Raw genomic sequence first — 26,202 nt, forward strand, 5'->3', positions numbered from 1 at the left:
CGTCGGTAACGAGGTCACGTGTTACCGGCACAACGACCAATAAGGGTGAGAGGTCTGTGTACACAGGGGGAGGCACGTGCCGAGTCGCACGTGTCTGGGGGGAAGGGGCGGGACCCACCCAATGAGAGAGGCGGAGGTGGGTAGCCGAGACTGAAACCGGGAGAAGCTGGGAAGGAGCTGGAGATAGAGCCTGGGCTGAGCCGACCGACGCAGGTGAGACTTGGAGGGCGGGTAGCAAGCCGTGCGAGAAGGCCAGACCCTCAGGGAGTGAGTGGGTTTGGGGGACCGACGGACCGACCTTGTTATGGGGAGAATCGCCATCATGCAGCGGGCGCGACCGGAGAGGAACCGGCGCACGGATCCTGATTTTGAAAGATTGGGAAGGGGCACGAGACTGGTCTCGGTGGGGCGGTTTCCACAAGGTCGAGAGGTGGGTTCGGGTGCCGAGACCTGTCCGGATTTAGTGCTTGGCCGCGGCATGACCTCAGGTAGGGAGGCTCGTTGCGGGAACAGCCAGGCGAACAGCCGAGGCGAGCAACGGGCAAGGGTGGGGTGGTGGAGAAGGTGCCCAGTCAGGCTATTTCTTCTGAACTGCGGGAGGTCGGAGAAGCAGTCCCAGTTTCTTACTGGGGGTGGGGAGTGAGGACGGAGATGATTTTTTCTATTGTCTCTGAAACGTCTGATACTGGGGAAGGGGAAGAGGTATTATTACCCTGTGCAGTACATTTCAGTCTCCTGGTCCATTTCTTAATCCTCAAACTTTGGTTTCAAACTCCCTTGCTTTGCCCTTCACTTGCAGGTTCGATCTTTGGGTACTCCAGGAGCTGCTCTCCAGCCCCTGCTTTTGGACCTATGGATTCTCCATCTAGTGTTTCTTCCTGTTCTCCTTTCTACCTCTCTTCCTCTTTTTCCACCTCACCAGTGAACAGTGACACTGGCTTCCCCTGTGATAGTGAGGGGGAGGACAAGGGGGCTACCCTGCCCAGGCCAGACACTGTTGGTCACAGTGGAGGTTCTCGGCCCAGCCCTGGTCCCATCCGCTGCAGGCATCGACCCAAGGTTTCCGGTAACCAACATACAGCATCTCACCCGGAACAGCGGGGCTTGGCTTTTCCTATGGCAGGATCTAGGGTCAAAAGGTCAAGAGATGGTGAACTGGAAAGCAGTCTAAACATCCAGGGTTGTACCACAGAGGGAGACCTGCTCTTTGCTCAGAAGGTAAGAGAAAACAAGGGAAAAGAAATGCTGCCAAAATAGTTTAGCACCCAGCTGATTGTTAAGGATCCTGTGAGGATAGTATTGGCTCCCAGATTTGGAGGTGGAGGAAGAATCAGTACTGGTGTGGGTAATTCTTGGTCTTTTCATAGCCTTTGTCTTGTTATCCTACAGTGTAAAGAGCTCCAAGGATTCATTCGCCCACTCACAGATCTACTCAATGGGCTGAAGATGGGTCGCTTTGAGAGAGGTAACTGTCTTATTAGTTGTATTCATTTGAGTTAGGTCTTTTTTTTTTTAAGTATATTTCTTTTACGTCGTTGGGGTCAGGATTATTTCTTTTTGCTTTTGTGACTTAATTTCTTTGTTCTTGTTGTTAGGTGCCATCAAGTCAATTCCAACTCATTGTGACACTATATACAACAGAACCAAACACTGCCTGGTCCTGCGCCATCTTCACAATCCTTGTTTGAACCCATTGTTGCAGCCATTCATCAGTCAATCTTGTTGAAGGTCATCTTCTTTTTCCCTGAACCTCTACTTTACCAAACATGATGTCCTTCTCCAGGGACTGGTCCCTCCTGATAACGTGTTCAAAGGATGTGAGATGAAATCTTGTCATTCTCCCTTCTAAGGAGCATTCTCGCTGTACTTGTTCCAGGACATATTTGTTCATTCTTCTGGCAGCCCATGGTATATTCACTATTCTTCATCAAGACTATAACTCAAATGCATCAATTCATCTTCAGTCTTTCTTATTCATTGTCCAGTTTTCGGATGCATATGAGGCAATTGAAAAATACCATGGCTTGGATAAGGCGCACCTTAGTCCTTAATGTGACATCTTTGTTTTTTGACACTTTAAAGAGGTCTTTTGCAGCAGATTTGCCCAATGCAATACATGGTTTGATTTCTTGACTGCTGCTTCCATGGGCATTGATTGTGGATCCAGGTAAAATGAAATTCTTGACAACTTCAGTCTTTTCTTGGTTATCATGATGTTGCTTATTGGTCCAGTTGTGAGGATTTCTGTTTTATGTTGAGGTGTAATCCATACTGATGACTGTAGTATTTGATCTTCATCAGTAAGCGCTTCAAGTCCTCTTTGCTTTCAGCAAGCAAGGTATGTCATCTGGATTATTTGCCCAGCATACAGATTGAAATACTTATTCAACTCCATGCATACCTTTCCTGATTGTAAACCACGTAATATCTCCCTTGTTCTGTTCGGATGACTGTCTCTTGATCTGTGTACCGGCTCCTCATGAGTACAATTAAGTGTTTTGGAATTCCCATTCTCTGCATTGTTATCCACATTTTGTTATGGATCCACACAATCAAATGCCACTGCATAGTCAATAAAACACAGGTAAACATCCTTCTGGTATTCTCTGCTTTCAGCCAAGATCCATCTGACACCAGCAATGATATCCTTCATTTGACATCCTTTTCTGAATCTAGCTTAAATTTCTGGTAGTTCCCTGTCAGTACACTGTTGTATCCGTTTTTGAATTATCTTCAGCAAAATTTTAATTTTGTGAAATACTAATGACATTAATTCCATAATTTCCACATTCTGTTGGAACACCTTTCTTTGGAATGGTTACACACATGGATCTCTTCCAGTCAGTTGGCCACATAGCTGTTTTCAAAATTTCCTGGCATAGCCAAGTGAGTACTTTCGGAGTTGCATCTGTTTGTTAAAACATCTCAATTGGTATTCCGTCAATTCCTGGAGCCTTGCTTTTCACCAAGTCCTTCAGTACAGCTTGGACTTCTTCCTTCCATACTATCGGTTCTTGATCGTATGCTACTGCCTGAAATGGTTGAACATTGACCAGTTCTTTTTGGTATAGTGACTGTGTATTTTTTCCATCTTCTTTTGATACTTTTTGCATTGTTAAACATTTTGCCCATAGAATCCTTCCATATTGCAACTCAAGGCTTAAATTTTTTCTTCAGTTCTTTCAGCTTGAGAAATGTCCAGGATGTTCTTCCTTTCTGGTTTTCTAACTCCAGGTTTCTGCACATTTCATTATGGTACTTGTTTTCTCCACCCGCCTTTTGAAATCTTCAGTTCAACTCTTTTAGTTCATTTTCTTACATTCTAGATACCTTCATTCAAGAATAAGTTTTAGAGTCTCTTCCAATATCCATCTTAGTCTTTTCATTCTTTCCCGTCTTTTTAATGGCCTTTTGCTTTCTTCATGTATGATGTCCTTGATTTCATCCCACAACTCCTCTGTTCTTCCATCATTGGGATATACTCAAGGTCATACTTTGGTCTTGTGGACTTGTTTCATTAATTTTTTTCAGCTTCAACTTGAATTTGCAAATGAGCAATTAATAGTCTTTGTGGCATTCGGCCTCAGCCTTGTTCTGACTGATCGTGAACTTCTCCATCATCTCTTTCCACATACGTAGTCGATTTGATTCCTGCATATTCCATCTGGTGAGGGCCATGTGTATAGTCACTGTTTATGTTGTTGAAAAAAGGTATTGGCAATGAATAGTTTGTTGGGCTAGCAAAATTCTATCATGCAATCTCCAGTGTAATTTCTATCACAAAGGCCATATTTACCAACTACAGATCTTTCTTCCCTGTTTACAACTTATGCATTCCAATCACCAGTAATTATCAATGTATCTTGATTGCATGTTTGATCAATTTCAGATTGCAGAAGTTGGTAAAATCTTCAATGTTTTCATCTTTGTCATCAGTGGTTGGTGCATAAATTTCAGTAATGGTCCTATTAGCTGGTCTTCCTTGTACGGGTATGGATATTATCCAATCACCGACAGTATTGTACTTCAGGATAGACCTTGAAATGTTCTTTTTGACAATGAATATGATGCTGCTCTTTATCGTCCCCACCATAGCAGACCATATGATTGTCTGATTGAAAATTGCCAGTACCAGTCCATTTCAGCTTATTAATGGCCTAGAATATCAATCTTCAAGCATTCCATTTCATTTTTGATGACTTCCAATTTTCCTAGATTCTTACTTCGTACATTCCATGTTCTGATTATTAATGGATGTTTGCAGCTGTTTCTCCTCATTTCAAGTTGTGCCACATCAGCAAATGAAAGTCCCCAAAGCTTTTCTCCATCCATGTCATTAAGGTGGACTCTGCTTTGAGGCAGCTCTTCCCCAGTCTTTTGAGTGCCTTCCAGCCTGAGAGGCTCTTCTTCTGGCACCATATGAGACAATGTTTTGCTGCTATTCATAAGGTTTTCAGTGGCCTTTTTTTTTTTAGAAGTAGATCACCAAGTCTATCTCTCTACTACTTATACTACTTAATTTCTGTAGGTAACTCAATTTTAACCCCCATATATCTTTTATTTACCTGAATAAAAGCTTGTATGTCAATCCTTGATCCCTCTTTCTTTTTCTCTGACCCCAGGATTGAGCAGTTTCCAGCAGAGTGTGGCAATGGACAGGATTCAACGTATTGTAGGTGTTTTGCAGAAGCCACAGATGGGGTAAGTCCCCCTGGTTCTTTCCTCAGTAACTCATAAAATGAAAGATCTCCAAACCTGTTTTCTTTTTTTATCCTTAACGGCCCTTTTTTATGTACCCTTCGCAGGGAGCGTTATCTAGGAACCCTGCTGCAGGTAGAAGGGATGTTAAAGACTTGGTTTCCTCATATAGCTGCCCAGAGGTCATTGTTGGGTGATAACAGGCACCAGCTGACCAAGGTAAGAACTTATAAACCTGAGGAAGAGGTGGAATAGTAACCAAGGAAATGAAGTATGCATGTAGAAATGGGCTCCCCTTTTTCATTTACTTCTGGGAATTTTCCTCTTTTGTTAAGTTTCTTTTCAGAGAAGGAAATGTCTACACTTCTTTCATTGTCTTGAATCCTAGATGGTTTTTGTTCCATTTTGTTTGAATCACTGGAAAGAACTCCATGACTTTTAATCTTCTCTCTCATGCTGCAGATTATCTGCTTTCTGCATAGGTGTCTAAGCTTTTTTATTGGCCAAAAGATTCATTCAGGAAGATGCCTCAGCTTCTTTCTGCAAATGCTTTCTCCCCTGCTCCCCTCCAAAATGCTTTGCTTCTCCCTCTTTTCACTCCTGTCCAAGAATATTTGTACCAAACCCTCTGGAAGCCTTTGACTCTGTACACTGGGCTTCAAGAACTGACCATATGAGGTGCATCATCGGGGAGCAGCACTGATAGGGAGAATGCGGGATAGATTCTTAGACTTAGTGTTGATGTGACCTATTTTTTGTGCCTTCAAATAAGAGTCTTTGGGCAGCACTCAAGTGATGGGGAGGGGAAAGTCTCCTGTAGATAAGGGCCAATCCTTTTTGTTGTTTCAATCTACCACAGTTATTATTTAGTACCTGCTGTAAGAATAATTGATTTAAAAATAAGCAGCAAGATTCTGTCTGCCTGTTAGTTTATACTTCATAGACCTAGAAAATTAGAATCTGTGATACAGGAATTGGGAAGTGATGATTCCAATTAAAAGTAGATTTTTCTTTAAAGAACTTCTAAAAGGAATCCTTTTATAAATAGTAAAAATCTGTGGGACTGTTTATTTTATTTTGTTCATCTCTGGCTATCCAGTGCCTAATACAGTATATGGCACAGAGTAGGTCATCAAGTATTTTGTTGAATAATTTAAAGTATAATTGGGTTTTTAAAAAGTGTTACTTAAGCACAATTTGGCAGGAACATATCTTGCATAAAACAAAGTACGTCTGGATTGCAAAGTGGGTTCCCAAGGAATGCAAGATACAAGTAACCAGGTGGAAGTAACCAGAAAGCTTTCTCAACAATTTTTTCCCTTTTTTTTTTTAACCCTGTCCAGCCTTTGCCAAGCCACCACACTAATCTAGCTGTTTCATCTCCTGCACCTCCCATGGCAAAGATGAACCAGACACAGCTTGGGCATCTAGTTTTGAAACAGAAGCAGCCTTGGCACCTTACAGAATGGCCAGCCATGGACCTCACCTGGATCCACACAACTCCAATTTGCAACCCCCCCCTCAGTTCCCCAGGTACCATCTCCTTGAGCCACGGTCCTTTAGGCACTGCAACCAGTATTGGTGTCATCCTTTTTCTCCAGCATGGAGTGCAGCCCTTCACGCATTCTGCCCCAGCCACCCCAGTTCCACCTCCTACAACATCTCCTGTCACCCCTGGTGATACTAAGAAATTATCTGGAGAAGGACCTCACTGCCACAGTTCACTGTGACTCTGCCATCGGACTGGAACTGTACCCTATGCTCTCCTGGTCTACCCACCGTGACCAGAGAGATGACCATGGGACACCTAGAGCAGATGAGAAGCCATCTTCCGGTTACTCCTGATGCCCAGCTTCTTAACCCCTACCCTAGGACTTGTGACTCTGTGGTTTCTAATTTGTGTAAATATATGTATATATATTTTTTATTCTTAACGTGTGCATTTGTGTTGAGGGAAGATAAATCCTTTCTGATTAAAGAAATTTTATACCTAAATGGTTGATTGAAGAGAAATTGAAAACCTGCTTTGAATACCAATCTTTATTTTCTAGAGAAAGGAAGAAGGATGGAAATGTTTCTGAACATGAGCTTCAAGTTAGAAATCTCGTTGGGATAATACAGGTCCTGTGGCAGAGGGAAAGGAATTCTTACTTTCTTCTCTGCTGCTGTCTTCCTAGGGAGCACCCTTGGGACAGTTACGGGGTTCAGAGTTGAGTTTTTTTTTTTTTTCATCCAGGCTCAGAGACAAGTACCTTTCTCTTTGTATCTCTCACACTTGTAATCTCCTAACTGGCCCGGACTAGAAGGTTCTTCTGCTCTGGGATAGTGCCTTGCGTATGTAATCTACCAGTACTGCTGCAAGAGGAGGGGCACAAGAGCTAGGAAAGCCACTGTGATTGCCAGTTTTGGAGGAATGCCCTAGAATTGTCAGAGTGGGGTTCCCCTCAGACACTGGGTCTCATCCTTATTCAAAAAGCTGCAGCTGCTAGATGTATGTTGGACTAAAGAAGGCTACCTGGTGCTGTCAGGAGGCAAAATGAAGTATATGAATTTATCCATATCTACTCCTCTCTGTATTAACACTCTCTGACTTGTTCCAGTTTCTACAAAACCATGTCCTCTCCCATCCTAAGCCTTTGCAGTGTCAGACTATTCTGCCATTTTGGTCATTGTTTATTGGCTCCTTAGCATATTTGTCATAGCTAGTTGTGCATTCCCCCACTCCCACCTTCCATTTCTAGACTCTTGTGTTCTTAGTGAATAATTGCCTCCCTTTATTTCAGCAAATGTGAACTCCTTTCTAAGGCAAACCTCTCCATTGTGCTTTTGATTCCTTTTCACGTTTCGAATTTCTGCTGTATCAGTTATTCCCTCTTTATCTTGCAACTTTGATTTGTTCCCCATAATAATTACTTACCTCTCTCACAAGTGTGATCAGGTCGCCACATCTTCAAAACATCTCTGAAGCCTGCTCGTCCTCTTCCTCTTTTTTCTCCATAGTTCTTAATACAGCAGTTGAATCACTCTGTTTCCGATTTCTTTCCACCCGCTCAATCTTTCACCCCTTGCAGCCTAGCTTCCAATGCCAACAATTTACTGGACCTTCAATGTCACTAATGATCCCACCGAATCAGAATAGTACAGAGTTGGAACTTTGACTTAATAGCTAAGTCCAGGGGTGTTTACAGAGGCTATGTACTTTGTGATATCTGTATCATTTGACACTTGATGCTGCCTATTGAAACTCTCTTCCCTTGGATCCCATGACAGCACACTATCTTGATTCTCTTCTTACCTATCCAGCAGCAACTTCTGGGCCTCTCAGTGACTCTACTTCCTCCCACCTGAGTGTGGGCATTCCCCTAGGCTCAGCCTTTGGCCGTTTACTCTTCTCTGACCACATTCTTTCACTTAAAAGATTTCATATTCTTTCATGGCTTTAATTACTGCCTAAACTTAGACGACTGCTGAAGCTTCATCTGTAGTTGGAACTTTTCCCCTGAGACAGTGTATTGAGTGTCTAAATTTCTGCTGGAAAATTCTATTTACATATTGCTGACACTTAAAACTCATTGAGAATCTTAGCATTTTAGAGCCAAGAGGTACCTTTGGGATCTAATTCAACCTCCTCTTTTATAGACGAGGATGCTTAGGTGACTTTTCCAAGACAACACAATGCATGGTACAGAACCCTTGATTTCAAGTCTGGTGCTTTTTCCAGTGCTCACTAATCAAATATCTTTCCTTTAAACGTGTCCTGCCTTTTTCACAGGCCCTCAGTTTCTGCGAGTACTATATGATACCATCATTTTTCTAGGTAACTGGGCTTCAAAGTCAATGCTATTCAGTCACCAAATCCTTTTTATTCTTTATTTGGAATGTCTCATATCCATTTCTTCCTACACATTACCATCGCCACCACTCTGGTCTAGACCTCAAGTTTTGACAATAGCAATAGTCTCTCTTACTTCCAAATCCATTCTCACTGAGAACCAGACTAACTTTCCTAGAACAGTTCTTTGCATGTCATTCCCCATTCAAATCCTTCAATGGAGCCCCAAAACTTTCAGTCAAGGCCCCTATTTCTCTCTCTGTTCTTCTGCATGATCCCTCTGTTCCAGCCAAACTAGTACCTGGCACAGGTAGCCATTCAATAAAAAAAGTTTGTTAATAAGCATAAGGATGTCCTCCTCTAGTTCTATTTTAGCACCTGGGACCTGGCTTACTCTGAAAAGGCTTCAGTTTTTGTGTGTGTTCCCATGAGCATAATGGGTGAGGCTGCATTATCTGTGTGTTTTAGTTTAGGTATTCGAGGAACCTCATTACCAAGATACCTGCTTAGGAGCCTGCTTTCTTCTTTTGAGCATTTCTCCTTGTTTTCCAGTAGCCATTTGGTCTGAACTTATGTGAATAACCATAAATGGATATGCTGAAGCAGCATACGAATGAAACAAAAGGAAGGTTATCTCCAAAGCAAAGGGAAAAAAAAGGCATTTCTGTTAGATCTTTCTAGGAGGCAAATGAGATCAAAACTGGCATCAATAGATTCTTTGACTGTAAATCCTACAGGTGCTTCCCATATTTTTATTTGGTGAAATGGCTGTGACGATGATATTATGTTATCGGAAACTCACGATCTATTAATTTCCTTTTTTAGGTAGGCAAAGAGTGTGAAGATGTTTTTCGTCTGGAGAGATATCAAAGAGTCTGCGTCCTTTCCGAGGAGAAATCAGGAAGCATGCTCAAGAAGCATCACTCATTTATTTTCCATCCAGAAAAAGAAATGGTTTAAAAATCTATTAAGGGTTTAACAGGATTAGAGGGTACGGAATGGGGATGACCTTCTCAGAGGCGGAAGAATGACGACTCCATGGAAAGGCGAGGAACCTGTTTCGGGAAAATTTAAGGCAACGAGGAATTTACTAGGTCGAGTGTAGCGTCCAAGCCCGGAAGGCGTAGAAGGTCGTCAACTGAGGCCAGAAAGTCCGTTGCCGTGGTTTCCACGGAGTTTTCTCAGCCTCCGCGCCTTTGCGCGACGCTGGCGATTCCGTAGTTTCCGCTTCCGGTCGTGGGTCGTAGGTCGGCTTCGGTTCGCCTCTGCAGAGCGAGACCTTGCTAGGACTGGGGGAGGAGGGCGTGCTCGTTTGGAAGGCGAGTTTGTGCGCGGTTGCCCCCTTTCTCACCCCAGATCCTTTCCGGGGGCCATGCGTGGGAATGTCGAGGGGAGGGGACCCTGCAAAGTCTCTGCTGCTAGGGTCCTCCAGTGCCTGGCTACGCAAGTCCCCGTCGTGACGCCCTCCTGCTGTCTCGTTTCTTCCCTAGGGCAGGGTTCGTATTGGCAAAGAGGATGAGGGAGACTTAATAACGACTCGCGTGTACCTTTTTGGATTTGGCCACTTCCACGTGCCCCAGTTTCGCATGTCTTTGAGCACGTTGCATTTCCAGACCCTTGAGTAAGCCGCGCGGTAGAGTGTGTAGTTTGTTGTGTTTGTTTCTTACCTGGTCTCTATACTTTCCTCGCCCTTCCTTCATTCTCTTTTAGGTACAACAGAGTGGAAACTTTTAAATCCAAGGTCATGGCAAAACATCTGAAGTTCATTGCCAGGACTGTAATGGTACAGGAAGGGAACGTGGAAGGTGCATACAGGACCCTAAACAGGTAATTGTTAAGAGACCAGAATCATGCCTAAACCAGCCCTTTGGGAAGTGCCGTGGTTAGTCTCTCCTTTATTTTGTCATAAATTGCTCTCAGACCAGTGCCAGACATGGATTCTTGAAACTTCTCAGGTCCTCAGTTTTGTTGCCTAAAAAAGTGAAGTTCTTCCCAAAACCTAACTGTATATGAAGCTTATTCAACAAGCAGTCATTCTTTTGATGATGAACTTAAATTCTATCCAAGATTTAAAAAGGAGTCAGCTGGAAAATGTAAAGTTACTGGACTATAAGCAAGGAAGCAGAAATATAGGACTTAAACAGAAAGCTAAGGGAGAGATTGGCATGGGACAAGGCTAATGACGATGAATTTAGATTAGAGTCTTGGAGAAGCAAACAAAAGGCGGAAAAGCATCATAGATTTCCAGGAGGGTTACAACATAAGCAAAAATATATAGGTGGAAATTAACAGACTGGAGTGGAGGAGCCGTATTGAAAGGTTTTTAATGCAAGAGTTAGAATGGCCCTGATAAAAACCGTCTTACTACTGTAGTTTCTCACGCAAAAAAATTCCTTAGCCTTATCACTAATTGTAAGATTTTTGACTTCCTGGCATTCCTCATTCATCATCTTCTCTGCCCAGTGTTAAGCGAGTTTGGTCCCACAATTTTGCTTGTTACTAGAATTATCAAAGAATTGTAGGAAAGAGCTTTATTTCACAAAGGAAGCCTTCTGGTAGAAACTTACCTTCATCTTCCATTGTCTGGGATTGTTCTAGTTAGAGCCATACTTCTGTATATCTCCTTCTTCCAAAATTCAGTATCATTTTTGTTTAATCAGCATTAGGTTTTTTCTTTATTGTTCTTAATTTTATCTAAAACCTTCCTGATCTTAGGTAGGTGTGGGTGATGGGTGAGGGAAGAATAAATGACAGAAGGTGGAGGCATGTTTGGATACTTTCTGCTATCTGGCCTGGTCTGGTACTATATCAGACTTTGTTCTTAGAATTTTGTTTTCAAGTTCCTCAAAGTTTCTCTTTTCTCTCTTTTTCTTTTGCTAAACCGCAGCCCTGTACATTTTTATTTCATTTATTTTATTGCAGTAAGATATGTATAAAGTAAAATTTGCCATTTTGACCATCTTTAAGTCTGCGATTCAGTGGCATTAATTATAATCATAAGATTATGCAACCATCAGTTGTTTCCAGAACTTTTTCATCACTCCAAATGGAAACTTTGTTCCTGTTAAGCACCAACTCCCCATTTACCCCTCCCTCCAGCCCACAGTAATACTAATCTGTTATATGTCTTTATGTACTTGTTTATTCTATGTATTTCATATAAGTAGGATCATACAATATGTGACCTTTTGTTTCTAGCTTATTTCACATAGCGTAATGTTTTCCAGGTTCAGTGGTATTGCGGCATGTATTAGAACATCATTCCTTTTTACAGCTGAATAATATTCCATTGTACACATATACCACATTTTGTTTATCCATTCATCTGTTGATGGACATTTTGGTTGTTTCCACCTTTTGGCTATTGTGAATACTGTGTCATGGAATGTCGGTGTACATCTATCTATGTTACTGCTTTCAAGTCTCTTAGGTATATACCTAGGAGTGTAATTGCTGTGTCATATGGTAGTTCTTTGTTCAACTTTTGGAAGAACTGCCATACTGTTTTCCACAGCAGCTGTACCATTTTGCATTCCCACCCACAATGGATAAGGTTTCCAATTTCTCCACATCCTGGCCAACATTTGTTTGCCATTTTTTAAATCTTTGTCGTCCTAGTTGGGGTGAAGTAGTATCTCATTGTGGCTTCAGTTTGTTTTTTAATGGCTGATGGGAGGGGCTCCTGGTGATACAGTGGTTAAAGTCCTCGGCTGCTAACCAAAAGGTTGGCAGTTCAAACCCACTGGCTGCTTTGCGAGAGAAAGATGTGGCAGTCTGCTTCCATGAAGATTTATTGCTTTGGAAACCCTGTGGGACAGTTCTGCTCTGTCCTGTGGGCTCACAATGAGTCGGAATCAACTTGACAGCAGTGGTTTTTTCTTTAATGGTTAATGATGTTGCACATCATTTCATGTGCCTGTTGGCCATTTGTATGTCTTCTTTGGAGAAATGTCTATTCAAGTCCTTTGCCCATTTTTTATTGGGTTGTTTGTCTTTTTGTTGTTGAATTGTAGGAGTTTTCTATATATTCTGGTTATTAAACTCTTATCGCATATATGATTTCCAGGTATTTTCTGCCGTTCCGTAGGTTGTCTTTTCGCTTTGCTTTTTTTTTTTTTCTTTTCCAGGTTGGCGGGTGGGTACCAAATTATCTTACTTGAAGGAATGGTGAAAGAACTGAAGTGGATGTTTTGGTACAATTTGTAGAAAAGGTAAACCCAACATGCATGGGCTGTCTTGGTGACCATAGTGAAGTCACCACTGTGGCTGTGGGGCAGCCAGGCTAAAGCTTAGCTCCCTTCATCATTGTCTCCAGGGTGTGCTTGTCAAAGAGATACTCCGCCAGACCGAATTCTGGGGCCCCCATCTTGTGCAAGTTTGTAACATAGTCACCCAATTCTTTGATGGATTTCACCTGCTCATTTAGGTAATGCGCCTCAATGAAGTCACACAAATGGGGATTGTTCTTGTCAGTGGCCAGTGTGTACAGTTCCAGTAGTGACTGGCTCACACTTTTTTCCAGGCGTAACGCATACTCCGTTGCATTCATTCTGCTCTCCCAGTCATCACGATCTGGCTTCTCAATATGCTGAAGGAAAATTCGGTTACCTCGTTGGTTCTGCAGCTTCATCAGTTTCTCTGCATGTGCCCTCTCCTTGTGTGATTAGTGAAGAAAATATTTGGCGAACCTTTTCAAAGCCACATCATCGTGGTTGAAGTACTAAGATGTGGACAGGTAGACGTAGGAGGTGTAGACCTCCAGGCTGATGGCGGCCTCCGAGTCCCGATTGTAATTCTGGCACACCTGTGAGGAGGACACGATCGACATGGTGTCAGTTGAGGAGAGGCGGTGGGGCATTGGGGTATCCGAGGTCACTGCTTTGAGGAGGTGGCAGAAGGCTGGCTGGGAGTGGCCAGTTGGGAGGAGGCTGGCAATGTCAGGATCCTTTCAAACACTGTTGAAGAAGGAGACTGTGGCAACTTTGTGAAGAATTTCTGTGTCTTTTCACTTTCTTGATAATGTCCTTTGATGCACAAAAGTTTTGATTTTGATGAAGTCCAATTTATCTGTTTTTTATTTTGTTGCTTCTCTTTTGGTGTTGTCTCTAAGAATCCATTGCCAAATCCAGGGTCCGGAACATTTACTTTATGATTTGTTCTAAAAGTTTCATGGTTTTAGTTCTTATGTTTAGGTCATTGCTCCATTTTGAATTAAATTTTTTTTATATGGTGTGAGGTAGGGATCTACCTTCATTCTTCTGCATGTGGAAATCCATTTGTTACAGCATCATTTGTTAAAAAGACTGTTTTTTCTGCATTAAATGGACTTGGCACTCTTGTTGAAAATCATTTGACTGTAGATGTATAAGTTTATTTCTGGACTCTCAGTTCTGTTTTGTTGGTGTATATATCTGTCCTTATGCCAGTACCACACTGTTTTGACTACTGTAGCTTTGCAGTATATTTTGAAATCAGGAAGTCTAAGTCTTCTTTGTTGTTCTTTTTTTTAAGATTGTTTTGTCTATTTAGGGGCTCTTGCAATTCCATATGAATTTAAGGATCAGCTTTCCTGTTTCTGCAAAAAAGACTGTTGGAGTTTTGATAAGGATTACTTTGAATCTGTAGACATTGCTTTGGGTAGAACTGACATTTTAACAATATTAAGTCTTCCAATCTATGAACATGGGATATTTTTCTATTTAGGTCTCCTTTAATTTCTTTCAGCAATATTTTATGGTGTTCAGTGTATGAGTCTTGCATTTTCTTGGTTAAAATTATTCTTAGTTATCTTATTATTTTAGATGCTATTGTAAATGGAATTGTTTTCTTAATTTTCTTTCTAGTTTGTTCATTTCTGGTGTACAGAAACACAACTGATTTTTGTGTCACGATCTTGTATACTGCAACTTTGCTGAATTTGTTTATTAGCTCTAGTAGCTTTCTTATGGAATCTTTGAGATTTTTTGTATATGGGATCATGTCATATGTGAATAGAGAGAGTTTTTCTTGTTTTCCAGTTTGGTTGCCTTTTATTTCTTTTTCTTACATAATTACTCTGGGTAGAACTTCCAGTACAATCCTGAATCACATTTCTGAAAGTGGATAACCTTGTCTTGTTCCTGATCTTAGGTGGAAAGCTCTCAGTCTTTCTCCATCGAGTATGGTGTTAGCTGTGGGTTTTTCATCAACATCCTTTATCATGTTGAGGAACTTCTCTCTTACTACTAGTTTGTTGAGTGTTTTTATCATGAAAAAGCATTGAAAGCTGCATACTTTTTAAGATTCTCTTTTTATAGGTGACTGGCATTTTACACATATTTTTTCCTGGGTGGAAGTATTAATTTTGGTCAGAAACAGCGGTCAGCATGACACCGTGTGGTTTTCAATCATGGCTGCCTATTAAGATCACCTGGGGAGCCTTTAAAAAACTCTGATGCTAGAGCCTAACCTGAGACTAAATCAGACTCTCTGAGAGGTGGACCCTGGCCAGCAATGTTTTTAAAAAATGTCCCATGGGATTTTAATATGCAGCCAGGATTGAAAATCATTGTAATAGGCAATAAGCTTTTTATATGTGTTTTCATTTGTCTGTCTCCTGCACTTACCTAAGAGTCTGGCACATAGGAAGCTCTCTGTAAATGTCTACTTGATGAACGTAAATGTTGTTGTACCTTCTGTCAGTCCCTTACTTTAGTGTTGGTCAAGCTTTTCCACTAACGTATCCTTAACAGCAGAGGAGAGGAAAGGAACTATAAGGTTCCGCCACTTACACAAAATGGAATTTCTTTGAAGTCTCTCCCTTTTTCTTTTTTATTTAAAAGTTTAGGTGAATTTTGCATTCAGTGTCGTCATATCTGTCTTAGGGCTATCGTCCTCACCCCTACTCCAGTTAAAATTGGTGCTTCAGGAAGATGCATCAAATTTATCCAGAGACTTTTGTATCTTTTGGCGCTCTGTCGAGATAAGAAGCACAATATTACTTTTTCTTGACTTCAGTGATTAAAACACCAGGGTATTCCAGAACAACTAGATGGTCCCCGGCTACCATCACCAACTGCTCTGACAGGGATCACAATAGAGAGTCCCGGACAGGGCGAGAGAAAAATGTAGGGCAAAATTCTGGTGGATTTGAACTGTTGACCCTTTGGTTAGCAGCCTCTGCTCTTAACCACTACAGAGACTGGAGAAACCCCGAGAATATGGCCCCGGACACCCTTTGAACTCCATACTGAAGTCACTCCAGAGGTTCACCCTTCGGCAAAGATTAGACAGGTCTATAGGGCAGAGGAGGTGGCTAAGTGGTTAAGGCGATGGACTGCTGATCCACTGTTTTCTGCGTGCATGGGTTCCTATCATATCCTATCCACCAGCCACTCCTTGGAAACCCTGTCAGGCAGTTCTACTCTGTCCTATAGGGTCACTATGAGTCGGAATCAACTCAAAGGCAACGGGTTGTTTGGTTGGTGGTATAGTGGTTAAGAGCAGTGACCAAAGGGTCAACAGTTCACATTCACCAGCCGCTCTTTGAAAAACCTATGGGGCAATTCTACTGTGTCCTTTGGGGTCGATATGAATTGGAATTGACTTGATGGCAACGGGATAAGGCAAACAGTAACACACATGAGGAACATGCCTGGTAGTTCAGTCATGTGTATGAGACTAAATGGACACACGAGCCCAAAACCAAAGATGAGAAGGCAGGAAGGGACAGAAAACCGGACGAATTGAAACAGGGACCCTTTCCTGGAGAATGGGAGAGTGTGGACACGTTGTGAGGTTGGCAAGCAATGCCGCAGAACAATTCGTGTATTAAGTGTTCGATGAGAAACTAATTTGCTCTGTAAACTTTCACCTAAAGCACAACAAAAACTAAAAACAGACTAGGGTAGGAATAGGTTTTGGGGGAAAACAATTTGCATTGCTTAAAAAGAAAGGAATTTGATTTTTAAAAAAGAGTGATAGTTAGACTGAAAAATAAATAAAGATTCAAGTTCCAGAGACTGGGGCTCCTGAGGTATGAGGATCTCTTTTAGGCTTCCTTACTAATTTGGAAAATTCAATTTTGTAACTGGGGTTATCTAGGAAACCTGTCTAAAAAGGGCGTATGTTTGGAGGGGGCCAGTTGCAAGAAAGTATTATGATAGTGGTTTTTCTAAGTTTGGTGGAAGATACTTATTTTGTCAACTTATCTTGGAGTATTATATCATAAATATGTACATCTTACAAACTGTATTTTAGCCTTAGGGGGAAAAATTGAACAAATACTTTGCCTTTAGAATGATTCTCTAGACAAGAACTTTTAAGCAAAAAAAAGTGAACACGCTGGTGTTGGTGTCTGTCTTCCTGCCTCGTAAACACGGCATTTTCTGCACTTTTTCTCTGCTTTTCCCTGATTTCTTCTCTCTGGCCACTTTTCTGTCTGTTGCTCACATCTTAGGCTTCTCTCTCTCAGTTTTCTGAGAGTTGGTAGTTTAAAAATAAGTTGTTTATTCTTTGGTCTAATTGCATCAGTAGGTATGAGAGCAAATTAGGAGAGAGGGATAAAGCTTTAGCACGTTAGGAACCCAGAAGTCGTCTTACAGAGGGAGCAGCCCATGTTTCTGCCTAGTGAGACTGCCAGAAAACACCTGTTATATAACCAGGGGCCTTCATTGGTGCCATAGGATGAAGAGTGGAGAGGGGGGTTGCTAGGAAGCCGTGTGTGATTGGCTGGCCCCCAAGCAAAGAAAGGCAGGCGAACTGGAAGCATGCCCAGTTGACCCCTTTTACTCCTGGTAGACGTGCCTCAGGGCCCTTGAGCCCTTCTGCATACACATTGGTCCTGAAGTAGGTTGGCTACACTGAAGTGTGTGTCTGCCAACCCCAACCACTCTCCCCAACCCCAGGCAGCTTGGCTCCTTTTACATAACCTGTGGAATTTCACTAAAGCTGGCAGCTGGTTTCTCCTTCAGTGTTAAGTTGCCAGGCGCCTAAATTCCAGGCTGCTGTGTTTACTCTAAAGCTCTTGGTTTGCTGGTCTTTGAGCTACCTTTGGAAGTGGAAGCATCGTCAGTAACACCCTTCCTGTTTTCTGGATGAGATCCACAAAGGTCTTTCTTGCATCTTTTTCTGTTAGAAATGGAGTTGAGTAGATACCTTTACTGCAGGGAGCCTGAAGCATTTGAAGGTAATCTGTTTTTTTAGGATGACTGGAAGGTGTGGGGTGAGGGAGGGAATCCTTACTTGGCATTTTAGAATTTATTTGGTCTATGTTCTGGATGTGGTTTCAGCCATTCAGGGGACACCATTTACCAACTCCGTCATTATATTGGGGGCCACTGATCTTCTGATTCTTTTCTCCTTCTCCACCCTTACATTCTTTTGTTAGTTTTTTTCTTGCCTCTGCCTGGCAACACAGGCACTTTGTCTGGTTCAAAACCCTTTTGAAACACCTGTAGGTTATGTATCTAAACCCATCCTTTTGCAGTTTTGTTTCATCCTACTTTTAAACTTTGTCATTCCAATAGAGTCGTCTTTCTAAATGACATTATATCCAGGGTCTCTGTCTTTTTTACAGTTTCTCCTCAAATCCAGTCTCCTTGTCCTTTTCATATTATATGTACAATCTCCGCATCCTTTTCTTTCAGGGACTTTTTTGAATACATATAATACTGTCTGATAGTGCTACAGGAGAGGCGTGGATGGTGTGTTATGCCAGCAGGTTGTCCCCCTGCACCAGGCAATTCTCCCTGGACCAGCAGTAGCAATATCACCTGGGAGCTTGTCAGAAGTGTACATTCGTGGACCTCATCCCAGTTTCTGAGTCAGAAACATGATGGCACAGTAGTCCTGTTTTAACAAGCTTTTCAGGTGACTCTACTGCATGCTAAAGTTTGAGAATCACTGTACTTTGGGAACTGAGGGGAGGATTTCAACTAGTTCACGGATGGAAACTCTGGTGGCGCAGTGTTAACCACAGCTGCTAACCAAAAAGGTTAGCGGTTCGAATCTACCAGGTGCTCCTTAGAAACCCTATGGGGCAGTTCTGCTCTGTCCTGCAGGGTTGCTGTGAGTTGGAATCAACTTGACGGCAGTGGGTTTGGTTTGGGTTTTTTCTTTTTTTTTTTTCCAGTTCACAGATGTAACAGTTGATTTGGGCCTTTGACGGACATATAGGATTTCATAAGTAGAAGAGGAAAGGAATGATATGCCAAGTAAAAGGAACATCGTGAGCAGAGATGAAAAGTAGATGGGTAGCATGTTTGGGAAACTGCAGGGCATAACGTTTATGGGGCAGGTTCTTAAAGATAAAGCTAGAAAGGGATGAGCCTCAATAGTTTAGGGCTTTAAGTTTAGAACAGTGGTTCTCAAGCTAGCCTACACATTGGAATCACCTGAGCAACTTAAAAAACAAAACTAATGTTTTCCCTCCCTATGTCATTTTATTGATCTGGGGTGTGGCCTGGGGTTCGGAGTTTAAGATCCACAGGTGATTCTAACATGTGGGTATGTCTGGGAACCACTAGCTTAGAGTTTTCTGTATGTTGGGAATGATTTTTTAGTACCAAAATGGCATGATCTCATTTATCTTTTAGGACAATAATTGGTGTACAGAAAGAGAATGGAAATAGGGCAACCTACTTACCTTTCAGAAACCCTGGTGGCATAGTGGTTAAGAGCTACAGCTGCCAACCAAAAGACCAGTGGTTCGAATCCACCAGCTGCAACTTGGAAACCCTATGGGGCAGTTCTACTTTGTACTACAGGGTCGCTATGAGTCGGAATCGACTTGACGGCCATGGGTTTCGTTTGGTTTTTTACTTACCCTTCACTTTCAAGTAAGTTGTCCTTTAGGAAACCTTCATAAGCATTTTCTCGTCCTTCATCTTCAAGTGCTCCTATAGTAATGCTTGCTTTATCTTTGCTTCTATTGTACTATATTGTAATTGTTTAATAATTGTCTCCATTAGACTGCAAGGGCAGAGAACCATGTCTAAGCTTGTTTTCTATCCTCAGCACTTATTAACATAGTGTCTGGTACAGAGTTGGGAACCCATAATACTTACTGATTAAATGACCAGTTTGCTGGTTATAGGAACCCTGGTAACAGAGTGGTTACAGCACTCAGCTGCTAACCAAAAGGTCAGTGGTTCAAACCTGTCAGCGGTTCCATGGGAGAAAGATGGGGCAGTCTGCTTCTGTAAAGATTTACAGCCTTGGAAACCCTATGGGGCAGTCTGCTTCTGTAAAGATTTACAGCCTTGGAAACCCTATGGGGCAGTTCTGCTCTGTCCTATAGGGTCACTATGAGTCGGAATTCAACTCAATGGTAGTAGATTTGGTCTTTGGTTTTGATTTTGGTGATTATTGCAAAAATCTAGGTACTAGATGATGAGGACCATAATTAGAGCTGTGGCCATAGGATTGAAGAGAAGGAAAGGATCCATCAAGAACTGCTTCAGACATAGAATGTATAGGATACGGTAACTGTGAATATAGCAAGTACAGGAGAAGGCCTAGTCCAGAAACATGGTGAGATTTTTAGCTTGAGTAACTGGTCATGCCATTAACAGAGAGCATATGAGTGGAAGAGTAGATTTTGGGAGGAGACAATAGGGTTTGAGGTAGTTGGGAATAATTGGTCAAGCTCTAAGATACAATTGGAACTATAGATGAATATTTAGGAATCAGCAGTGTCTGGGTCAGTTCTCAACCATGGCTGTACATTAGAATTACCTGGGGAGCTTTTAAAACATTTCTAGTACATGGCCCCACCCCAGACCAATGAAATCAGAATCTCTGCTGGATTGGGCCTAGGTATTAGTACTTTAAAAAAAAAAAACAAAAACCCTTTAGTCGATGATTCTATTGTGCATCAGGGTTGAGACCCACTGGTAAAGGTTAAAGGAATCTTTAGAGCCTGAAAGGAGGCGATTCACTGTAGCACCTGGAGCAATACTAACATTTAAGGGTGATTGAGGAAGAAAGCCAGCAGAGACCCTGAGTCTTGGCCTTCAGTGCCCCACTTTTCTAAGACTCTAGTGTTGGACCCATATGACTTCTGGGCCTGACTGTTATTTCCAGCAGAACCTGCGCTAATCTGCTTCTCCTGCTCCCGGGAGTTTGCAACAATTCCCTTGCCTCCCCTTCTCCCTCCCACTAAAACCCAGGCATATTGATCTGTACAAATATGATCCTCTAGCAGCATACAAATCACTCTTGATTTTAAACAGAAGGAACCTGGGAGAGGATACCACAGGACAGCACTTCTCAGGTCTGTTCACATTTGTAATTGACTCAGAGCCCAATTCTTTTCAGGTTTGCACTCAATCTGTTGTTGTTTTCTTAGCTTTGTGGTATAAGAGCAATAAATAGGGTTTCCTACTGGGCAGAAGTAGGTGGTGAATTCTCATTTTTATTTCCTTCTTCCTCTGTTCCCCTTTTCCCAATTATAATAGTCATGTCTCAAATCCCTTATCTGCAATTGTGTTTTTTAGTTTTTTCATACAATAAAAGGACTGGATAAAGAGGAATGGGGTCATGCAAACAATACCAGAAATGGAGGGCAGAAATAGAAGGTGCTTCCAGGCCTTCTAAGGACCAACTGATGAGGGGCTCAGAAGGGGAGACAAATCTCAGATTGAAGCCAGAGCTCTCAGAAGTCTAGGGATTAGATTGGTTAAAGAGTAAGCCCGTGTCCCCTTGGCTCAGTGGAAACAAGGGGTGAGTTGAGATGGGGGTGTTATAAATCCAGTGAGAAAGATTGCATTGTGAGGAATTGGGTGGGCAGGAGAAACACAGATTAAGCTTAATTTTGTAGAGTTATAAAATTAAGATTAATAAAACATGATTCTTGCTTTCAGGGAGATTTCAGTCTACATTTGTATACATAATGGAATGACAGAATGAAATAACTGCTGAATAGATGTACAGTAAAATAAAGTGTGTTCAGAGAATAGCCAGCAAAGTATTATGGTTGGAGCACGTGGTACATGGAAGGATATGTGTGAGGCTGGAATTTCATGCTCCAATTTGTATCACTGGTGTGATGAGGACCACCTCATTTAGGCCCAGAGATTTCTCAGACCTACAGACTTAACTGTATCAATTATTAAACGCAGCAGGGAAGGAGCTGCATTCCCCCACTAAGGGCCAAGTAGGAATCAACCCTGGTGATATTTCTCTGACTACAAATGACTACCTTTCACCTATTTGAAGTTGCTGAAATGACCCCTTGGTTGAGAATCACTTCCATAGGGAACCACTGTTCTTATGAGATGGGGTTATATCTCTCAGATGTGTTATGGTAGAAAAATGTTGACAACATGACCCTGTCTGTAAACTCCCCACGGGCAAGGATCATGTAATTAATTGCTTTTTTATTTCCCCACAAATTCCTATTTAGGGGCTCTGTAAGTAGGTGCAAATACTATATAGCTATCATTTGCAACTGTAATTTTTACAAACACTAGTTCTTGGGTCAGTTGATTTTTGACCATCTGTGAAACTGGAGAATAATAATAATGAGCCTAAGCTTCTGACTTCATTACTTTTATACAGAATCCTCACCATGGAGGGGCTCGTTGAGGACATTAAGCGAAGGCGGTACTATGAGAAGCCATGCCGTAGGCGACAGCGGGAAAGCTATGAAATCTGCCGAAGGATCTACAACACGGAAATGACTCGAAAGATCAACTTCTTGATGCGAAAGAATCGGGCGGATCCATGGCAGGGTTGCTGAGGCAGTTTGTGTCTCCACCTCTTTTCTTCCTCGAACCCATTTTCTCTTATGTTTCTCTTCAATAAACTCAATCACATATATACAAGAAGGCCTGCATATATAGAGGTAATCCCACTAGTTGGCAATGGACCCTGTTTTTTAAGTGAAAAAGAAACTGAGTCAAAAAGTAGTCTAGGAGCAGTGAGAAAGTATTTTAACATGTAGCAGAATGTATTTTCTATTACCCAATTTTTATGAACTCCAAAGCACGATCTTATTGGAAAAGTATCTGTTACTCTTTTCTGAACTGCTCCCCCTCCTCCCCCCGCTCCCCAAACTGTTAGATAAAGAGAGGAAGCATGTATGTATTGGGAATAAACTCTGCTTTTTAAACACCCATCAACCTGGCTAGAGTGCTGGAATCCTTGCCCAAAGGAATCCTTAAGACAAATCTGACCTAACCTTCACTCCTGTTTTCTGTCTTTCCTTTAGGCTTTCTATTTGGAGGCTAGAGGAGGGATAAACCAAACCAAACCCACTGCTGCTGAGTCGATTCCAACTCATAGTGACCCTATAGGACAGCAGAACTGCCCCATAGGGTTTCCAGGGAGCAGATGGTGGATTTGAACTGTAAACCTTTATAGTTAGCAGCCAAACTCTTAACTACTGCACCACCAGGGCTCCAGAGGAGGGATGGTGGAAAAGAAATAAAGCAGTAGATGAGTGGCAGAAAAGAGGGGAAATGGAGAAGTGTTGAGAGAAGGAACAGCCCCAAATCAGAAATAACTATAGTGATGTCATCAGGGAATTTATTTGAAATGCAATCACTCTAGAACTTTGTAATCCTACATGGAGTGGGACCCTGCAGTCTAATTTAACAGGCCCTGCAGGTGATTCTAATGCATAGTAAAATCTGAGGATTACTGCCCTGAGCACTCAGAGATTCCAGGTGGAGATTACACCGCCTTCTCCACCTCTCCCTGGTTGGCACTCCTGGCTATGACTGACAGCTGGGGGCATCTGACCACTGTGGGAAGACCAGCTGCTCTCTTTCCTCTCCTGCTATCTATTTCCTCTGGCCTTCCTCCCCTGACAGTCAGGCTGCTATTCTAAGGAAAGTTGGCGCCAGCCCCTGCTGGAGAACACAGTGGGGAGGCGGAGGTGGCTAGCCCACCCCTCCTCAGCCAGGCTGCAGCCTCAGCATGGTGTTATAAAAGGAAATAAACAGAAAGCCACTGCCAAGCCTCCTATCTCTCCTGATTGCTGGTGCTCAAATACTGCCCCCTTGTGGTAAAGAAGAGTGGCTTCAGATTTCCTCTGAACTTAATTCTTACTATCTTTTCTCCCTTCCCAGTTACCATTCTTAATTGATTAATTAAGCAGAGCCTGGAAGAAATTCTGGAATGGCTGTGGTTCTTGTCTCTCAGTCGTTAGCAGTAAGGCCTATGGTGACTAAAGCATATTATTGGGCACCAGCCCACATGGATATAACTTAGATCTCGTCCTTGCTCTCTGGAAGGCTGTTTGTGGTTGGAGAAATTCCATAAACAGGCTCTTTTCAATTTTGTGACTTTTGTACAACCTGTACTTTAACAAATTATATAGTGATACTTCTGAACCACTTTTCAGTCACTGAATTTGGTCTTCAGTAACATTTGAATGATTTTGAGCCATGGCATGGTATCACCTACCAGTTGCTGCTGCTGAAGAAAAAGGGCTGGCCTGTGCCGAAGTGGTAGGGCATGTTTTTGATAGAACCAGGCCTCTACTTGGCAATATTCCCCTGGTTTAAAGTTGCTTCTGAGCTCCCTTCAAAATAGTAAGGGCTAGAATTTACTTCATCTCTGATAGGTATCCCCTCCTGGTCCTAATCTCCAGTCCTGACCATTGTCCATGTTCCCTAGAGCAGTAAGCAGTGATGGGTGTTTTAGCAGGTAGCCAGTTGAGAGGCCTCATGTGTAAAAAGGGTAGCTGGCTGAAGTCCCATCTGCTTGTGTTTCTCCCACTCACTGCAGTGGGAAGCTAGGAGGTAACGGCATGGTGGTTTCAGAGTTGAGGCCGCTCGAAACCTGTCCCTGCATTGGGTTCAGGGGAGGAATCATTTGGTATTTACCCAGTTACTTGGTGATAGATGCAATACTTAATATCCTGATGCTGAGCACCTGTGAAATCTATTAGCAACTCACCGGATTGTCTTTGGCAGGCCTGCTCCAGTCATAATTTAAGACTCTTATGTTTGTGTTCTGGAAACAGGTACCCCTTTAAAATTGGAGCTCTGTTGAGTAACTTTGACATTTTACTTTCAGGTTTTCAGCAGTACACCAAGTATATGTTAACTGAAAAATACTAAGGAATAACAATCCACTATATACTAAAAAAATCCACTATATACTTTTTTTTTATATACTAACAGGAAATCCTGGTAGCATAGTGGTTAAGTGCTATGGCTGCTAACCAAGAGGTCAGCAGTTCGAATCCACCAGGTGCTCCTTGGAAACTCTATCAGGCAGCTCTACTCTGTCCTATAGGGTCGCTATGAGTCAGAATCGACTCAACAGTAGTGGGTTTTGGTTTATATACTAACAGAAGCCCTGGTGGTGCAGTGGTTAAGAGCTTGGCTGCTAACCAAAAGGTCAGCAGTTTGAATCCACCAGCTGCTTCTTGGAAACCCTATGGGGCAGTTGTAGCCTGTCCTACAGGGTCCTATAGGAATGATGTGTTAATGTAGGTAATTGAAAAGAAAATGTTGGAGCGTGCACTATGTGCAGCTACCCTACATACATAATCTTTTGCTTAGTAAAAAAAAAAAAAATCTGGATTTGTAATTATGTTGTTCAACATAAACCCTTGTTTTTCCTGTAAAAGGGGATAATGGTATTTATAGGCTTGTGAGGGTTAAATGAAATAATACATGTCAAGACTTAAAACAGTATCTGGCACATAGTAAGAACTCAAATGTTAGCAATTAATAATAATCCCCCAGTTGTGCCAGCCAGAAAGTAGATCCTTGTTTCCTCCTCTTCACCTAGTCATCAAACCAAACTCATTGCCATTGAGTTGATTCCAAATCATAGCAACCCAATAGGACAGAATAGAACTGCCCCACAGGGTTTCCAAGGAGCAGCTGGATTCAAACTACCAACCTTTTGGTTAGCAACCAAGCTCTTAACTACTGCACCACCAGGGCTCCCAGTCATCACCAACACCAGTTTATTTGTAATCTCTTCCAGCTGTCTCTGTAACTTTGTACCACAACTCTAATACTAGCTACCATCATAACTTTCCTGGATTACTACAGTCATTTGACTGGTCTTGGTGCCTCAGTGTTGCCTGGCTCCAGTCCATTCATAGTTTAGCCAGAATGATTATTCTAAAATGCAACCCTGATCTTGTCACTTTCCTGCTTAAGCTGGTAATTGGTTCCGCATGGCTTTCAAGATAAAATCCAGACTGTGGCATTTAAGGTTCCTCATCACTGAATCATACTTTTTCTGTAGCCATTTGCCCCATCAGACATACTTCTGGATCACAGCACATGCTATTTTCTCCTCTTCTGTACTTCAGCTCTCAAACTGGGTATTCTCTGAGATGCCTTCCCTGGTACCTTTATCAGGTGCTGTTTTCCCTTTTGCATCTTGAGTTTATTTCTGTAATATATATGGGTCTGCCTTTTTATACCACTGTATTTCCTTTGCCTGGTATAATGCCCAGCATTTAGATCCTCAATAAATATTTCTTGAATATATGACAATTGCAGTTATCTATTGAGGCTTACCATGTGCCAGGCACTGTACTAAATGTTTCATGATACCTTTAATCCTCACAATACCCTTTGGGAAAAGAGATGATTATTCTTATTCTATAGTTAAGGAAACAGCCTCAGAAAATAATTGCCTCAACGAATCACAGCTAGTAACTGGGAAACAAAGGATTTAAATCTATCTGATTCCAAAACTTGGAAGTGAGTTCCTAG

General features: G+C 42.1%; 2 protein-coding genes and 1 pseudogene across 3 annotated transcripts; 2 read left to right on the forward strand and 1 right to left on the reverse strand.

Moving 5' to 3' along the window:
• Positions 1–58: 58 nt before the first annotated feature.
• CIART (circadian associated repressor of transcription) lies at positions 59–6,853 on the forward strand. Its single transcript, XM_010589656.3, is given in 6 exon segments — positions 59–1,218; positions 1,390–1,465; positions 4,623–4,701; positions 4,806–4,917; positions 6,042–6,417; positions 6,420–6,853. Coding segments are annotated over 6 exon segments (1,491 nt in total). The 5' UTR covers positions 59–651; the 3' UTR covers positions 6,701–6,853.
• Positions 6,854–9,731: 2,878 nt separating this feature from the next.
• Positions 9,732–22,632, forward strand: MRPS21 (mitochondrial ribosomal protein S21). 2 transcript variants are annotated; one of them, XM_010589481.3, is made up of 3 exons: positions 9,732–9,849; positions 10,241–10,357; positions 22,070–22,632. In XM_010589481.3, exons 2-3 carry the CDS (start codon positions 10,275–10,277, stop codon positions 22,248–22,250), a joined length of 264 nt encoding a protein of 87 aa, XP_010587783.2. In that variant the 5' UTR covers positions 9,732–9,849; positions 10,241–10,274; the 3' UTR covers positions 22,251–22,632. The 2 variants fall into 2 exon arrangements, with proteins under 2 accessions (XP_010587783.2, XP_023403152.2); XM_023547384.2 differs by lacking the exon at positions 9,732–9,849 and adding an exon at positions 10,033–10,151.
• On the reverse strand, positions 12,619–14,342 carry LOC111750459 (ferritin heavy chain-like; annotated as a pseudogene).
• Positions 22,633–26,202: the final 3,570 nt, after the last annotated feature.

This window comes from Loxodonta africana, chromosome 3, assembly GCF_030014295.1.
Source record: "Loxodonta africana isolate mLoxAfr1 chromosome 3, mLoxAfr1.hap2, whole genome shotgun sequence".
NCBI classification, from domain to species: Eukaryota; Metazoa; Chordata; class Mammalia; order Proboscidea; family Elephantidae; genus Loxodonta; species Loxodonta africana.

Bases quoted from the DNA above. Each gene is read 5' to 3' on its own strand.
- MRPS21 (XM_023547384.2), top strand. From the start codon at position 10,117: ATGTCTTTGAGCACGTTGCATTTCCAGACCCTTGA. The intron at 10,152-10,240 runs GTAAGCCGCGCG...ATTCTCTTTTAG, and splicing joins TTGCATTTCCAGACCCTTGA to GTACAACAGAGTGGAAACTT. The intron at 10,358-22,069 runs GTAATTGTTAAG...ACTTTTATACAG, and splicing joins GCATACAGGACCCTAAACAG to AATCCTCACCATGGAGGGGC.